At 27.4% G+C, this 18,776-nt stretch overlaps 2 protein-coding genes across 4 annotated transcripts in view; one reads left to right on the forward strand and one right to left on the reverse strand.

Annotated features, from left to right (window-relative positions):
• Positions 1 to 7,283, reverse strand: part of LOC135931440 (sarcolemmal membrane-associated protein-like) — a 51,530-nt gene extending 44,247 nt beyond the window's left edge. For all 3 annotated transcript variants that reach the window (XR_010573042.1, XM_065468552.1, XM_065468551.1), the window contains exons 1-5: positions 7,035 to 7,283; positions 6,853 to 6,994; positions 6,741 to 6,807; positions 6,553 to 6,700; positions 6,441 to 6,512 (exon numbers count right to left, since the gene is read on the reverse strand). Coding sequence is in view for 2 of the 3 variants with exons in the window: in XM_065468552.1 (XP_065324624.1) it covers positions 6,441 to 6,512; positions 6,553 to 6,700; positions 6,741 to 6,807; positions 6,853 to 6,994; positions 7,035 to 7,232 (627 nt within the window). In the remaining variant the exon portion in view is untranslated. The remainder of the gene's footprint in view (positions 1 to 6,440; positions 6,513 to 6,552; positions 6,701 to 6,740; positions 6,808 to 6,852; positions 6,995 to 7,034) is intronic.
• Positions 7,284 to 9,819: 2,536 nt separating this feature from the next.
• LOC135928906 (KRAB-A domain-containing protein 2-like) lies at positions 9,820 to 18,197 on the forward strand. The gene is made up of 5 exons (XM_065465363.1): positions 9,820 to 10,023; positions 10,069 to 10,362; positions 10,432 to 10,588; positions 10,893 to 10,946; positions 18,082 to 18,197. The coding sequence occupies exons 1-5, from the start codon at positions 9,820 to 9,822 to the stop codon at positions 18,195 to 18,197; spliced, it is 825 nt and encodes a 274-aa protein (XP_065321435.1).
• The last annotated feature ends 579 nt before the right edge of the window (positions 18,198 to 18,776 follow it).

An 18,776-nucleotide genomic window follows, 5' to 3' on the forward strand; every position in this document is an offset into this window, starting at 1 on the left:
AAGCATAGAGCTTCCAATAAAAAAGATAAATATTGATATATTTAAATTACTTTATCATAATATAGTTTATATATAAAAAGAATCGTATTACAAAATTAAATATAGAAGAGGGGTCACTGAAAAGAATGCTTGTCTAACGAACGTTAAGTCAGTGGTTCGAATCTCGTTGATGTATAAAATAAATTTTTAAAAAAAAGTTTTCTTTTTTAAAAAAAATAATTTAACATTAGAGGTATATACTCTCCTTCGATTTGTTTAACATTAAGATGATAGGAAAGTTGATACCAAAAATAAAAATTAACAATAGGATGATAGAAAAGTTGATACCAAAAATAAGAATTAACATTAAGGTTATACGAAAACGTTCATTTCTTGATTACGGCGATTAAATATATTAGATTCTCTGGGTTCATTAGTAAAAAGCCGTATTTTATTTCCCAGAATTTTTAAAAACTTAAATTTTGATGGCGATTAACACTGACTTACCATCAATCATCACACAAAAAATTTCAAACCTTTAATCTCGATACCAAACAAATATATTGTCAATCCACCTTTAGATTGCATTCAACTCCTTCAATTATCTGACAGACCAGGTGGTCATGAATGGTTAAAATCACTCCCTATTCGTAACCTTGGTAATCTCTTATCAGACGAACAACTGAGAGTAACCATTAGTTTACGTCTAGGTTGTGACATCGTACAGCCTCATGCATGCATCAAATGCAAATCATATATCGATTCAAAGGGTAGGTATGGCTTTAATTGTATTTTTAGTCAAGGGCGACACCAAAGCCACACAGCAGTACACCATGTAATAAATAGAAGTCTAACAGCTGCCCGCATTCCGAACAATCTTGAACCAACAAACTTATCTCAAGTAGATAGCTTAAGACCTGATGGTATGGCAACCATACCTTGGGCCCTCTGTAAATCACTTATATGGGATTACACATGTGTCTCCCCCTCAAACATGAATATCAATCTAATAATACAGGCAGTAATTAAAAAGACCAACAAATATAAAAATTTCAAAAACTTCATATTCACTCCAGTAGTGACCTCTGCGAACGGGCATTTTTCGCCATCAACATTTAAGTTTTTAAAAAATTTGGGAAATAATATACGGCCTTTTTTACTAATGAACCTAGCGATTTCTTTATATTCGCCAAAAAATACAAATTGAAATTTTTAGACACAACTATGGTTCCTTTTTGGGGACTCAATTATAAAATTTTATTTTTAATTATATAATTATAAATTTAGAAATTATAATTTTATACTATGATTATGTAAATTTGAAAAATTAAACAATTATTGATAATTTATTGGCTAATCGATTTTAAAATTTTAGGGACTGGCAACCGGGATTCCTCGAAAAATTAGGGGAAGAATTTAACAAGGATCTAAATCTATTTGATATTTTGATGCCTATTAGAAGGGAATGAGGTAAGCATGACATATCCCAGACGAGCCTTTAATCGCCGAGTCAAGACCTTAAAGATATGACATCGGGACGCTTGTAATCCTCATCTAAAAGGCCTAAGAACTTTAAACAATTGGGAAAACCTGCGGATATCAAAGATTTACCGATATATCAATTAAGATTGTCGTTCCGCAAAAAGCGGTCTTGATTTTAAGGCAAAAGAAATGAGTCAATCTGCAAGTGTTAATAGAAAAAAGAAGATATGGTGATTTGGAACACATCATTCGCGAATAACATTTCCCCTCCCCACTCAAAATCACGTCTGGTCATTCGTATATTTTTCCCGTTTCTAAGTAATTGAAGACTAGTTAGCTGGAGACAGAGTTTTAAAAAAAAAGACATATTGAAGCATAGGAATTATGAAGCTCTTATGGCTAGAAACGGAGTGTCTGGAACCTTGGAGAATAAATAAGTGAGCCAAGATTGTTTGGTCGAATTAAGAATTGGTACAATTAACTGGAATATAAATCCGAGATAAAAGGAAGCTAACAAATGCCACTAGATTGGGAAATCAAAGGTCTTCTTAGTAAGTGGGCAAAAAGGTGAAGGGCCAATTAAAATCAAAAAATTTTAGGACTATGAGATTCGATGAAATGTTCAAATTTTAATTTAAAAGAATTTAGAAATTGAAAGGCTGGAAAAGATTTAAAGATGTGCAAGAATTTGGATAGAAAAAAATATTTTGATGAGGAGAAAAAAATGATGGGAAAGGTGAGAAAAAAATGATGGGAAAGGTGAGAAAAAAATCAGAGAAATAAAAAGGGTTTCAATCAAAATTCTCAAAAAAAGAAAATAAAAACCGATAAGATAACCTAAAAAAAATAGAGTCATCGTGAAAAATTATCTTTAAAATGGGAGGGAAAGATAATATTCTTATTGTTTTCATGTTTAAGGAAGAGCCAATTTTAGAGGTCTCAAACTCAACATACTCAATAGCTGAAATAACAATTTAAAGGAACACCAAAAGAACAGTGGTCAAGATGCCATATATTTATATCATTCTTAGTTTTTTAACCAAGTCAGTCATGAATACTTAAAGCGAGCAAGGAATGGCTTTTGCTGGATTCTTTGGAAGAATAAAGTAAACTCCAAATTTGAGTAACGAGAAGAAAACACAGCAAGGGTTGAGAAAATTATGTTTAGGAAATTTTTAAAGAAGGAAGGCAGTAATGAACTCCAATGAGTGCTATTGAAGACATTCTAGAAGTCAAATTTACGATTTTTATCAAATTCAACATTTATTAAAATAAGAGCAATGAGAGATATCAATTCGTAACCACCTCCGACTCCAAAACCTAACTGGGAAATGGCCTTTGAACTCATCCTGCTTATTACGCCCTTGGCAACTAATTTAGGAAAAACGACTTACTGTGGATCTAATACACCCGTTTGGTTTGGGTAATGACACAAGGGGTGCATCAAAAAGAATAGGACATATAAGAAGAATAACTTCCTGTGGAGATATTTAGATAATTCAGTAAAAAATTTTAGCAAGTATTATAAAACCGTTATCAGGATACTGGATAAAGTCAACAAAAATGGTATGAAGCAGTCGAAAAACCTGTCGTCTCCTTTTGAACTTAAGCACATCACAGGTATGGATGAATGTATGGGAGGACCAGTAGCTGCTTTTCGAGAAGTTATTATAAAGTATTGACATTGATGTTAGAAATTATATCATCAGAAGTCATAATTAAAGCAGTACTGCTAACCAAGGATCTAATTTTTCAGGGGTCAATATTCTGAGGAGAGCGTTAGGAATAAATAAATGAGATGGGGTAAATTCATCTATAAGAATATTATCAAAATTCAACACCTTATCCTTAATAAAAACTGTGAATTCTTTATTTAATTTCTGGAACCAAACTGGGAAGCAAAAACTAATTAGATCTAGCCATAAGGGTGTGGAAGAGAAATATAAATTCAAATTGTTTAGGAGAAAAGAGGAACTATGAAGATTCTGAGGGAGCTGAATGGATTCTAGATAGAACTGAAGATTTACAAGTATCAAGTGTGTTAACTAAACTTGATGAACTATCATTTGGTCTAATAAAAGGATCAGGGAATAGGGAGTTCCAGAATTAAGGCATGGTAGTGAACAATTTTTCCTAAAATCAAATTAAGAAAAATTTCTTATATGCAAATATGGCAACAACATATACCATGATAAAATTTAAAGGAAGAAAACTAAAGAGATTGGAATGAAATGAATAAAAAAATCAAAAGGTTTCAGAGGGAAGAAAAGATATACGAGTTGATGTATAAAATAAACAATATTAAATAATGAATAGTATACTAAATATTTTATTCACCTAGAGGTCATTTCTTTTGTGCTTTAATGTAATAACTGATTGATAGCTAAATTTAATTATTTACATTTATTATTTTATTGTGTGATAAATAATAGCTTAATTTGAATATTTACCGTCATTGTATGTTTATTAGGAGACGAATTTTAGGATTTATTATTCATAAACATTTTAAATATTTTGTTATATAAAGGATGATTATCTTATATGAAAGGACCCTTATATTATCGTCCATAAAAGCAAGGGAAACATTGTTTCTCTAGAAATTTTTCTTAAAAAATTCCTAAATAAGATTTAAATAATTTTAATACTATATCAAAAAATTTAATCTGACTAAAAAAATGAATAAAACGTTAAAAAATTGTGTTATTTTTACTAAGTTACAAATTTACAATTATTTTTAATACGTTAAAAAAAATATAGATGAGGGAAGCAAATTTAATATGTTTATTTTTTTTAAATAAATAAAAGAAAAAAATCATGCTCATAATGAAATATTTTTGGTGTAATTTTTTTATTACGAATCGCTTTTTTCATAATAAATAAAGAAAAAATAATGCGAATGAAGTGTAATTTTACGCTAAAAATTGTTTTAATAAATAAAAAAGGGAGTGTAAATCAGAACCCAAACCCTGAAACCTTCGAACCCTTAATATTTTACTGCATCCAAATCCGAACTCTTATTTAAAATTTTGGGTTCAGTATTAGACCTACCATATGTCTGGCTTTAGGTTGCGCACTCCTGCTTAGTGAATTACTTTCCCCCTAAAAACGCGACCAAATGTCCCGCGAAATGAAAAAATTAAAAAATCCCGCTAAATAGCCATAAATCTTAAAATTTCAAAAATAGCTATAAATTTTATTCATATTCTATAAAATTTCTTTATTTTCCGGAAAATTTTTAAATAAACAACTTTAGACATGTAAAATATGCCCATTTAAAAAAGTTGTAATGAATGTGAAATGTCAGAATCGATTTTTAAAACGACTCAATTAAAATTTAGGCAAAATATTATATAAGCCTATGGATTTTGTTCATAGATGGCAGAAAGGTTTGGACCTCTATGCCAGATCTCGAGGTTTACATAATATTTTTTGCCAAAATCGTAATAGGGTGGTTTTTAAAAATAATAGGGTTTTTAACAACCCTATTGATAACAATTCTATATTAAAGGCAAATTGCACAATTTGTTCTTGCAAATTTTTCATAAGGTTTGGGGGCTATATGATGTTAATCGACATGATACGACAAAAAAAACATTTATCTTATTTAAAAAAATATTGATCATTCACAAAATATTCAACTAATAAATCTGATAGAAGAAATGAAAAGTTGCTATAGCAGAAGTTACATGTTTATTATTCTATAACATACTTTTTTAGAGAATTATCAGCAGATTGCAGTCAACTATTTACAAATCAATATTTACAGACTTTAAGATTGCTTCACACTTTCATTGTGAACACACTAAAAGCACTGCAATTGCAAAAAATATTTTAGGACCGTATTCAAAAAAAATGATATGAAAAGATTTTCTATATCTATGCAACAAAATGCTGCTAAAAGGGCATAATATTTTTCCAGTTGATATTGTATCAATAACAATGAAGTGCTTTTATGAATTTAACAGATCAACAAATAAAGTAAAGGAACTTAAAAAAGATGGCATATGTATTGAAAAGGCAGATCTAATCATAAATTTGGCCAAAATTCTGTTACTAATATTCTTTCATTCATGCTGGCTACTATAGTGTAGTGGTATTAAATAACTCAATTAGAGCCGATTTTTAAAAATGGCTCAAGATTTTAGTCAGAAAAATTTGCCAAAGCCTTGAGATTTAATCTTCAGGCTTACTTTATTTTCTTATGGATAAAATATTGAGTTAGCCGTTTTTAAAAATAGACTCTAGTCGAGCCATTTAACAACACTATACATGGGTACAAATTTTAAATTATTATGATATGAATATTTTGCAAAAAGAAAAGAATACTAGGAGAATATATCAAACCAAAAATATTTTTAAAAGATAAGAAGGTAGGAAATTATATCTAGAAAAAAATACATCTTCTCAACAAATTCAAGGTCTTCATGCTCCAGAGTTAAAATACTATTTGAACTAATATTCTTACCCCAACTGCTTTCTGTCCTTTATAATTTTAATGGGTTATTTTTTTGAAAAAAACAGAATAGTTTAAATAAAAAACAGTGTTATAAATTAATTTTTAAATCTGTGCATTTTAATTATTCTACTTAATATTTAGGTAAAATTAAAGCTTATGATAATTTTTTTAAATCATTTACACATTTGTATTCATTTTTTAAGGAGATGGGGGTGATGAATGGAGAATGAGGGGGGGGGGGGGCAATTTTGAAATTTTTATAAAATTTTAAATTGCCCATGGAGGAATTACTATGGTCCCCCTCCTAGTCTGTGTGCATATTTCTTATGCAATATGTAAACATTTGTAAGAATAATTTTTAGAACTATGGTTAAACTCTCCCACCATTTGTTTGACAATATGGCAACCCTGGTTTCAATTACCATTATTATAATTATTAAATTTTGTTTTAAGTGAATTGAGATCTAATTTATGAAAATCCCTTGCCTTAAGTATAAATTTAAAAGAATTTTCTGAGCATAACCTTTTTATAAATTTCTAATTCAGTTTCAAGAACTAAGATACGTGACAACAGTGAATCTTCATCAATCATTGCCTTTAAATAAAAAGTAATTTAAATTATTTAAGGGTATTACTTTCCAAGATTCTGATGTTGAATTTAAAATTTCCTCTAGTATTTCATTGAAATCATTTTGTTTTTTATTTAAGTTAATTTCTTTAATTTTGACTTCGCTAATAATTTGACTAAGTTTATGTATATCACCCTGTGATAAAGCTACCAGACTAAAAATATATGATTGAATAATTAAGCAAAGAAAATTACTTTGGTAAGGCTTCACTCCCATCAGGATGATACAATGAGACTTGAGAAATAATACAAGAGTGCACAACTATATCATAAAAAAATTATATAAAAGTATGTTCAACATAAAAACCTTGATTGTCAGTCACATCTACACCAAATTGGATCTCATCATTTGAAAATATCTCATAGGGGTTACTCTCTTCACAACCTTCACTCAATCTTTGTTTGTTAGCAAAGGTTCCATTACTACTTTTTGTATCTTTAAGAAAAAACTTATCAACAATTTTTATGCATATAAGAATATTAAATTACTTTTGCATTTTCATACCAAATAATAGCATGATTTCTTGAAAGAACCTTACAATCAAAAATAGCATTATTTTTATGAGGCTTTATTTTTCCAACTGCCCGACCAATTTTACATGGCTCGTCTAAATAAACTTCTCGAAAATCGCAACTATATGCTGGCGTTATTGGGCGCAATAGCAATCTACTGTATTTTGAATTCATAGATTATGATATTACAAAAGACCATGTGTATTATTGGGGATCGATATGCCAAGTCGTCATATAGCAATTTTCTAAATAACATTTGCTAAACACCAACCATAATTTTATTAGTATCTCTAAGGATGGGACCATCAAGTTGGTTTCAGACAAAAAAGATCTTTACTTGATTCCTACCAAGAACCACAGGATTGGCAAGCGCCATCTTATGGGTTAGCCTCCAGCTTTTAAGAAATAACGATTTTTTAAAAATATTATGACAGCAGTATCTATCCAAATGGAAAATAAACAAAGTACCATTATGATAGCTAGTGCCTTAATCTGTTTCGTTAACTTTGTACTACTGGAGATAAAAACAATTCTTCAAAATAATAATGCTTCTAAATATAATAATTTCATCTCTTTATATAAACGTATATTTAAATACTAAATTTAAATAAAATATAAATTAGAATAACGTAAAACAAAATATTAGTTATTAAGAAAAATAAGATAAATATTTTTCTAAGATAATTAAATATTTCGTGCAAGTAATAAAACGTTTTTCAACATTTTTTGCATAATATAATATAAAGTAAAATAAACGATTATATATTTTAAAAATAAAATAAACTAATTATACATATTAAGAATCATTTTTCTCTTTAATTTTAGTTTTACACATCGTATATGATCTTATTTCTTATCAGAGGGGTTCGGTTTTTCTGGTATGTTGGAGGATTATTTTCAAAGTTGAATATAAAAATCTAGTATTGTTAATAAGTGATTGTACTGTATTTGTACTGGTATTTTATTTTATTTTATCATAACAGGATAACATTATGTGGAATATTCGATTTAGATGAATGGAAACTACTATATATTCTTATTTCATTCTATATTATTTATGTAGTAATTCTATGGATTTAAAATAGATAAGATTACTAAATTTATATCTCCTTTTATAATTATAATTTTATTACTCACTTTATTCTACCTTCTTCCAAATTCTTATTAACTATTAAAAAATACATATTTTTCTATACATCCTTCAATTAATATTATCTTATTTTTTTATACATATTCTTAAATTTCCCCATGTATATATTATAATTTTCCGATGTGCTCACTACATCATGTCATCGCTAAGTCATGTCATCGCTACGTCATATAATTAGTACGTATTTATATATTTATTTTTTATTATATTCATTTATATTATGGCAATACATAAATTAATAATATTTTTTTAATATCCATTCTTAACCCCTTACCCATATTATAATTTAAACTCTGATATCTCCTGATTTGTATTCCTTCGCCATTTGTTATTCATGGGAATTTCTGATTTCATACCATTTATAATTCCCAGGGTGCACTTCCTCCAGCCTAAGGCTGGGCTATGATAAATCAATTAGAAATTTAACTAACTCCAGTGTAGCGTGATTAATTAACTCCCCTTATCACATACCTCTGAGTTAAGTAATAACTATGATACCTTTGATAAATAGTGTTAAGGAGGGAGTTGATTAGTAACAAAAATATTAATTACAATGTAAAATGATAGGGAGAGTTATATGATCATGCATTTTTTTAATATTACTGAAATTCTTGTAAATTTAATTTTTGATATTAAATTTGATTTTCGAATTTAAATTTTGAATCGAATTTTAATTTTATTTATCTAATTTGTGAAATTAGACATCCTATTCAAAAAGTAACTTGTTCACGTAAAAAGTAAAATATTTTATTATTTTAATATAAAAATATTAAATAGTGAATCTCGATGTTATCAATGATATTTATAATTACCTTAAATGCAAAACCTACCCAAACTTTTATGCCGGCGATCATGGCTTAAAAAGAAACCTTAGAGTCAAATGTGCCAAATTTTTCTTAGAGAATGACAAATTATACCATCACCTACATAATGCTGTAGTTATCTCACTCTTTAGCCAACAACAAAAACTTTTAGTCTCATTCCATGGAGGATGTGAGACAAATCTCACAGAAATCATTATCAGGTCACTTTGGAATCAACAAGACATATGATAAAATAGTTGAAAGGTATATTTACACTATTTATAACATAATTTTATAAACTGGTTTAAGTATTGTTTCTAAATTTTTATGAATATTACTGATAAATTCCACAATTTATAAGCTAGGATACAGTATTCAATATAAAATTCTCTTTCAATTAATAAAATATTGTTTTAAAATATTGCTTAAATTTTGCTTGATATCACCCAAAAAGCTTGCAACACTTCTAAAATGTACTTTAACATAATCAGGTAGTAAATATTACTCAGTTTTAACCTGATATGACCCAAAAAGCTTGCACCACTTTTAGAAAGAATTTATAACTTTAAAAACTTATACATCAAGCAGTACCAATATACTCGGCTCTTTCAATTGATAGGAAAAAAAATTTAAATTTAACCTTTAACAAATTTCTTTTAACATGCTTAAAACTTTAAAAACAATATAGCATTTCAATTATGTCTTTTAGATAATGGTGGCAAAGAATGCGGCAAGTATCATTGACTTTGTAAAATCATGAGACCTATGTCAAAGATACAATACTCGATTTGACAAAACAAGTTTGGAAATGCAGTCTTTTCCTATTCCATCTAAGGTATGGACACAAATAGGAGTAGACCTATGTTCATTGCCACATAGCATTGATGGGTTCAAATATGCTGCTGTTGATTATTTTTTAAAATATATCGAAGCACAGCCTATAAAGGATAAGACAGCCCATTCAGTGACCCTCTTTTTATACTCACTGTTATGCAGGCATGGCAGAGTCAAGGTTGATGAAATTTTTATAATATAATGATATTTATCATATTTATAGGTCCAAATTTATGATCAGGGGCGCGAGTTTGTAAACCAAGTGAGCAATGAATATCACAAACTCGTGGGAACCCAGCAGAGAGTGACAAGTGCCTACCATCCTCAGGCTAATGGCATGGTAGAGCGAGCCAATCGTACTCTTCAAAATTCCCTCTTGAAGTGTACAAAAAGCAATGAGAAAGATTGGCCTGGAGTTCTCCCTGGTATTGTATTTGCCTACAATTCAAGGCATGAATCCTCAAAATTTACGCCATATGAGATGATGTATGCCAGGAAAGCTTTACTGCCCTGTGAGGTATGATGTATATATCATTATTTTTATAAAATTATTATACATAATAAATATTTATTTTTATTATTTAAGGATGATAGAGAACCAGAAACAGATCTTGACGATCTTTTTGATACAGATTATGACTGCAATTTCCAAAGAAGGGCAGATAATATGGAGGGCATATTCAAGACTGCAACAAAAAATATTATAAAGGCTCAGCTTAAGCAGCAACGAGATTATAAAACTCGTAATGCTGCTAAAAGGCACTTTATCACATAAATGATAAAGTGCTTGTGTGGAATAATCGTCGAGCTGACAGGAAAGGAGGGAAAATGTTGCAGCCTTGGGTAGGTCCTTATACAATTGTTAATAGTAAATTTATTATTTTTTAACAAAATATTTATACATATTTACGCAATGTATAATTATCCTCTTCAACAGGAAAAATTTTACATATTAAGGCTAATATAAGTAATTTAAAGCACTATATAGAGGGGAACAAAGGTATTATTTTTTAAATATATGAATATAACTTTTTTTTAATGGTAAAGATACAGTCAAAAAAATTACACATTGTGAAACTATAGAGGGTGTTCAAGATCAAGGTAATATCAGTTTATTCATAAAATAATATTGAACAAATAATTAAGTTTGTAGGCTTCTTAAAACTATAGTTGGAGAAGGAGAAGGTAAACAAATGCATTTGGGAAAAAGGAAAATATATTTTTAATTATTATATTTTCATTAGAAGAAGCAATATTTGAAGAAATGTCCTGTGGAATAATAAAAGTTTCAGGAGAAAATATTATTTTTTAAAAATTGGAAAAATTTTATTTTTGATAAATCTAAAATTCTAGGGTTGGAATTTAGAAAGGATGATACTAAAATAAAACGTGTCAAGAGAAAGGGTATAATGCATAAAATTTTTTAATATATTTTTTTGGATACAGATACTTTTGGTGAAGATCCAATAATAGCTATTAAAAGTAGTGTTGTATAACGGCTCGTTTTGAGCCGATTTTTAAAAACGGCTAATTCAACATTTCATCCAGAAAAATATTACGCAAGCCTAAAAATTTTGTTCATAGAAGGAACAAAGGTCTAGACATATATTATCGAAATCTGGAGGCTTAAATAATTTCTGGCTAAAAAATTGAGTTAGCCGTTTTAAAAAATCGGCTCAAAACGTGCCATTTAACAACACTAATTGAGGAAGGATATATAGGTGTACAAGATCAGGGTGTAAATATTTTTTAAAAATATGTTATTATTTAATTATCAAATTTAGATAACCCAAATTATTGTGGAAGCAATAATACCAAAAAAAATTGGTAAACTTTTTCTGCCCACAACAAGGAACTGAAAGGTATATCACTCTAAACGGTTCAATTTCAAAGTAATTGGACGTTATCCCAAGATAAAATATGGTATATTAAAAGAGATTTTCACAACCGATCATATTGTGGGTGATGGGAACTGTTTTTTTAGGTTAGTATCTATATATAATATTTAATTATTAGCCATGTTTATAGGTGTATAAGTCAAGAGATATCAAATAGCCAGGAAAATTATAATTACCTTAGGGAGGAATGCTTTCTTTTTATGAGGAGCGAAGATTTCAAATTGGAAATGGGAAAATTTATAGGATATCCTGTAGAGGAATACCTAGTTAACAGAAATGTTATGGGAAACGGTGTCTGGGCAACAGAGGTGGGAATATTATCTATGGCCACATTGTTGCAGATAAATATATTAATCTATACCCAATATAAGTGGGCTTATTATTCGCCTATGAAATTTTTTAATAATATTAAAATATTTAAAGAAAATATTTATTTATGCAATGAAAATAACAAAGTTATTTTTATAAAAAGTACAATAGACATCCTTTTTATAAGTTGAATTCTATTCAATTGCAAATTTAAATTATATTTATTGTATTTTATATTTTTTTATATTTATTACAATTTAGTTGAAAGATGATAATTGATAAGTATCTTTTTGTTAAATGTCATTGTACTCTATATTTTTATTAATAGTTATTTTTATAAAAAGTACAATAGTTTGACATGCTTTTTATAAATTGAATTCTATTCAATTGAAAATTTAAATAGTAACAGCTTAAGGAGTTAGAAGAGCCAATTATTTGCTATTACTGAAATATCACAATGGCCATAAAGAAATATTTCCTCAGAAGCAAGAAAATGATTGGATACAATGCTTATTCCAAATTTTATTTCTCATTAGAATGTATTATTTAATTGTACAATTATTTTAAGTATTACTTTTCAAAAACATGAGATTGACTTGATTAAGAAAATGAGAATAGCGGAGAGTATTTTATCAGAACTCAAGGAAATTAGGGCTAATGTTGATGAAGAATTTCATATTTTATATTTTATTGTTGAGTCAAAAGCAGAGCTATACGTGTTTAATATTTGTCTCCCTCGACTTGTAGCAAGGCAAGCTCATCGTTAAAACATTAATATAGGATCAGTAGAAGAGTATATCTTAAATCAGATACATTTATAACCCAAATAAATGAATTTTTAATTCATCATGCAGCACTTACTAAGCTGTAAATAACTTCCACAAAAGCCTTCCCAACCTTTTTCAGATGGTGATAGAAAAAAAAAATATTTGTTAGATTTTTATTATGAATATGTTAAAGTATATCCAGCTGAATTACTATGTTTATGAGATTAACTATGGTTAATATAATCCCAAAAAATGTTGTGGATGCTCTGCATTATTTCAAACACATTTTAGATTAAATTCCCAATGTATTAAAAGGGTTTATAAACTCTTCCCATTAATAAACTAATGAGAGAACATTATCTTTTTTAAGAAGAATAACAGAGGCCTTGAGAAGTACCATTTGCAGGGCACGGCCCGGATTTTTTTTAAAGATTTTTTACGGCCTGGCCTAGGTTTTTTTTTAAAAATTTCAGGCCCGGCCGGCTTTTTAAAAAAAAATATTTAGGCCCGATTCGGCTTTTTTTAAAAAAATTTAGGCCCGACCCGGATTTTTTTAAAATAAATTATATTTATTTTTGATTTTTATAGCTAATAATAACGATTTCAAATTTAGGCTGTTTTAAAAAATACAGCCCGGATTGGGTGTTTTTTTTAAATAATTCAGACCCGGCTTGGGTGTTTTTTAAAAAAAATTCGGGCCCGGCCCGGGTATATTTAAAAAAATTAAAATAATGTCCGGCCTGGGGGCCGGGCCTGCAGATCTCTGAAAAACATACCAAGAAGTACAACATCTGAAAGTAGATTGAAAGATTTGGATCTTTTGAATATTCATAGGCATTTGACGACAAGCAAGGATGAGATAATTGAAAAATTAGCTCAACCACAACGAAGATTGGATTTTACATTGTAAATTTATAACATACAAAATGCAATTATTCCTAAGAAACATTGTAAAGGCTCAAAAAATTCAAATTTCTATTTTGGGTCATTTAAGTGATTCTTTACATATAATTTTTTATAATTCACATTAATTTAAATTGTGTATTAGAAATAGTTATTAGTCCTAATAAATTTATGCTTGATATTTTAAAAAAACAATAATATTTCTTAAAAAATTTTATTATCCCCCCCCCCTAGACCAAATTCCTGCCTAAGCCCCTGGAATGGACTAATAAGAAAAAATTTATAGGCCTAACTAAATCAACAATTCTTGAAAAAGAAAATATAAACAACCAATCCAAATCATAAAACTATATGGTGGCTAGAGCTTCCTCTTAGATGACATGATGGAAGCTAGATAAGTAATCGATAAAATTTTTGTGAGATATTAAATTTCTAAAAGATTATCTTCCATTTTTAATGACATATAAACGACTACACAGTTGACCATTATTGCTTATCTAAAATATGCAAACATATGCTCTCAGCACCTATAGTAATAATCTTAAATTACATAGTCACACAAATAATAGATGCTGATTAATTTGCAGTCACAACCATGAAACCCACGATGGTATGGTAACCCATATCAGAATTTATTATGTTGGATAAATTGATAAAACAAAAACAGTAAACATCTTTAGAAGAAATTATGCAAATATATTGAAGTTTTGAGTATTTACACGGCAAGGATGCCATATTAGAAATGAAACATTTTGTAACTATAAAATAAGAACCAGAGTGATATGATAAAAGTAATTAAGATTTTATATATTATTGTCGCACCACCTCTAGTTGGTATATTATATCTTAAAATAATAATAGATTGTAATAATATCAAAAATATATTCGTATTAAAAATTTAACTCAAAACTGTTTTTCAAAGAAGAAAAAAATAGCTTTACTAAAAACATATAAAAAAAGAGTAAAGATATCTAATTTATTACATCCATTGTGGGATGAATAATAAGAAGTTTAATTTTAATAATATATTTAATAAATAGATGGTATCAAAAGTATTTACTATTAAAATTTTAGAATTATTAACTGTAATATATTATAACTGCCAAATATGTCTGTAAAAGTGGTATTTTACCTAATATTTCATAACCAATTATAAATAATAGGGGATTATAAACTATATGTCTACTTATTTTTATAAAGAAATCTCTTATACTTATAATTACCTTGAAAGCATGGTAATTAAATTTAATAATGAATAATATAGTTGATTAGTGATTTTAAACTCGGCTAATTATAATATTAAATTTGTTAATTTTCAATTAATAAATGACTATATTTATTTAATTAGGATTATATAATAATTTAAATAATAAAAGTCAATTAAGCTTAAACTGTTAATGCTAAATTAATATTTAGTGAGTGATATTAATATTATATTTTTAAGACAGAATTTGATTGCAAGCTTACTGAGTGAACATATAATTTATATGTATAATCTTATCTAATAATTAAAATAGTATTCATTTAATAAAAAATTAGATAGCTTTATTAATTTTTAAATAATAAAATTAAATCTATAATAGAATTATAAAAGAAATCGTTCAGGGGCAATTAAAAAAAATTATTTTTAGTTCAAGGGGATATTAAGGAGCTAAAAAAAAATTTTTCAGGGGTTATTCAAATTTTTCAGGGGCTCGAGCCCCTGTGCGCCCCCTCCTAGCGACGCCATTGGTTATAATAAAATGTTTATGTAATTATAAATCGGTTACAAAAATAAAAGAAAATTATCCTAATAAAAATTTTAAATGCCAAAATTATAAAAATAATCATACATAATAATTATTATTATTGTGACAAAGACAATTATTATAATAGAAATCAATATAATAAATCGAATAATAAAAATTATTATGGAAATAGAAAATTAGATAACAAATAATGATAAAGAAACACATAACAATAAAAGAAATGATCATTATAATTATAAATTTCATAATAATAAAAACTTGAAAAATATTGGATTAGTACCAAATTTTCAAATTGAAATAGATTCTTATAAATTATAAGAGATAAATTGTATGATAAAATTTGAAGAAATATATGATTAAAGAAAATAATAAAATAAACATTAAAGAAAATAATAAAATAAACATTATAAAATAAACATTAAAGCAAATAAAAAAATAAAAACTTTTATAAATAATAAAAAATTTTAAAAAACTTTGAAAATAAAGAAACGTAAAACAAATATTATAAAGAGAGACAAGGTAATTTAATATATTGATGTTAAAAAAGTTTTTAAGAATGTGATATGGAGATCGTTTATTAAAAATGGAAGGCGAAATAATTTTTATAAAGAACAATTTGAAGATAAATTATGATATGAAGAAATTGTTTAAATTGAAAAATAAGGGAGTAAAATTCAAAAATTTAAAAATGAAAATAATTGAAATTTAATAAAAATAAAAAAATATTATATAAATCGCGACAATTCAAAATATTCTATGATTCAATATTCCAATTATTATTATTCTATGAATGATTCCGATAAATTATTTATTCTATTATTATTTCCATTATTCCAAAATTATTTTATTCGAGATAAATTGATCATAATAATAATTACGAACAATGATAACTAAATATAAATGATAATAAATAACGAGATGAACAAGCTAATGGGATGATGATGACCAAACGAATGATTAGACGATCAGGATAACAAGCTACGAACAAACCAAAGAAAAAGATATGACTGAGGCTAAACAACAAACATAATATCAAATGAAATCTTACAACAAAGCATAAAAATTTTTAAAGGGGGAAGAAGGGGTATGACTAAATACTGCATTGTGCATTGCTAGAAAGCAATTATTCATAATGAATCAAAATTTGATTATATAATATTTTTTTTAAAATAATTTTCATAAATATTTATTTAATGTACATAAATTAATTTTTTATTAAGTAAAAAATTGAGATTAAATATCAAATAATTTATAATTCTATTTTTACGTTATAATATTGAAAAAAAAATTTATTTAACAACTTAAATTTTATTTTTCAATTGCAAAATTTAACAAATATATATCCATAAGAGGGTGTTAAATGCATAAATATAAAAATATATTATTAGGAAACCAGAATAATTATTGGATAGCGCTTTTTTTATATTTGGGTGTAAATACATGTGAAAAACCTAAAAAAAATTTAAAAAATATAGGTTTCTTTGACATTTAATTAATGAGTAAGTTTAGAATCGAAAAATAGTAGAAAATTTGTAAGGCACATATTGCTGGCGTTATTGATCAAAATCTCTTCATTTTTGGTTTATACTTGTATATTCAGGTGTTAAACATTATCCTAAAAAATATTTTGAAATATTATAATTTGATCGAATGCCGAGCTCAAAACCGACCACTTACTAAATATTCGATCGACCAAATTTGGTATTAATATTATATGGAAAATGATCATTTTCGGTTTATTTATCTATAAATAGGTGTAAATTGTTATCCCGAATTTTAAAAATATTATGATTTGACAGATAACCGATTTGAAACCGGCCAATGACTAAATACTGCATTGCTGGCGTTATCTATGTAAAACTTTTTATTTCTGGTTTATACGTGTACAATAACGTGTTAAGCATTATCCTAAATAATTTTTTGAAAATATAATGATTTGACCGAATGGCGAGCTCAAAACCGACTACTTATTAAATATTCGATCGACCAAATTTGGTAGTAATATTATTTCTAAAATGTTAATTTTTGGTTTATTTATCTATAAATAAGTGTAAAACATTATCCAAAGAAATATTTTTAAAATATCGTAATTTGACCGATAACCGATTTGAAACCGAAATACTGCATTGCTGACGTTATCCATGGTAAATTATTCATTTTAGGTTTATACGTGTACAATAACGTGCTAAGCATTATCCTAATAAATATTTTGAAAATATTGTGATTTGATCGAATGCCGAGCTCAAAACCGAACACTTATTAAATATTCGATTGACCAAATTTGGTAGTAATATTAATTGGAAAAAGTTCATTTTTGGTTTATATATCTATAAATACGTGTAAATGAGTATCCCAAAAAATATTTTTAAAATATCGTGACTGGACCGATAACCGATTTGAAACCGGGCCAATAACTAAATACTGCATCGTTGGCGTTATTCAAAAAAAAATTCTTTATTTTTGGTTCAAGGTATTAAGAATTATCCTAAAAAATATTTTGAAAATTTCATGATTGACCGAATGCCGTTCTCAAAATCTCAAAACCGACCACTTACTAAATATTCGATCAAATTTGATATTAATATTAATTAAAAAGTTCATTTTTGTTTAGTTCGACGAAAGTTAAATCTAACCGAAGGCAATAAAACGGTAGGATCGAACGAACTCGTGGACAATGAGGAACGCTCCCCTGACCCGGATGAACGTGTCTTACCTCCCTCGCAATAACATACTCATTAATACTTGATAGCCTTTAACACTAATACATTATATAATAGCAATCATAAATTGATATAGTACACATATTTTTGTAAATAAAGCACCAATATAGGGGGGTAATAGTCCGCCAAACCCAAATACTTAATTTAATAAGCGCCGATAAGCCCTTATTTATGATCGATAATCTATTTGCTAAGCATTGTTAAGTCGATAGACTTCCCTTGTCTTAGGGTCGGAAACTTATTAAGGATACCCTCTCGGGTGAGCAGAAATAAAGTCCTATGCATATAAATGCCAACACAAGGTTATAAAATTACTTTTTATCAAACTTGAATTAATAATCTTCTTAACTCATCAGGGATACCCTTAAAAATTTCCAACCAATTTGTAATAAGCAATGTTTTATATATTTGTTGCTTGCAAATCTCAAAAATTACGCTTTCGCCTCAACAATCACATAAATATCTTTCAATTCTTAGTTGATATTATCTTTTCTAAATTGCAATATAATGATAATAGTGATTTTTACTTCAGTCAAATCCTTATCAATTTTTTGAAAAATATTGTATTTGCGTAAATAATTTTTCA

Source organism: Gordionus sp. m RMFG-2023, chromosome 1 (genome assembly GCF_954871325.1).
Source record: "Gordionus sp. m RMFG-2023 chromosome 1, tfGorSpeb1-WG-v2, whole genome shotgun sequence".
NCBI lineage: Eukaryota > Metazoa > Nematomorpha > Gordioida > Chordodea > Parachordodidae > Gordionus > Gordionus sp. m RMFG-2023.

Coding starts and splice junctions, on each gene's coding strand:
- LOC135928906 (XM_065465363.1), top strand. CDS start 9,820: ATGCAGTCTTTTCCTATTCCATCTAAGGTATGGACACAAATAGGAGTA. Junction 10,589..10,892: donor GCAACGAGATTATAAAACTC/GTAATGCTGCTA, acceptor TTAATGGTAAAG/ATACAGTCAAAAAAATTACA. Junction 10,947..18,081: donor AGAGGGTGTTCAAGATCAAG/GTAATATCAGTT, acceptor ATTTTTGTTTAG/TTCGACGAAAGTTAAATCTA.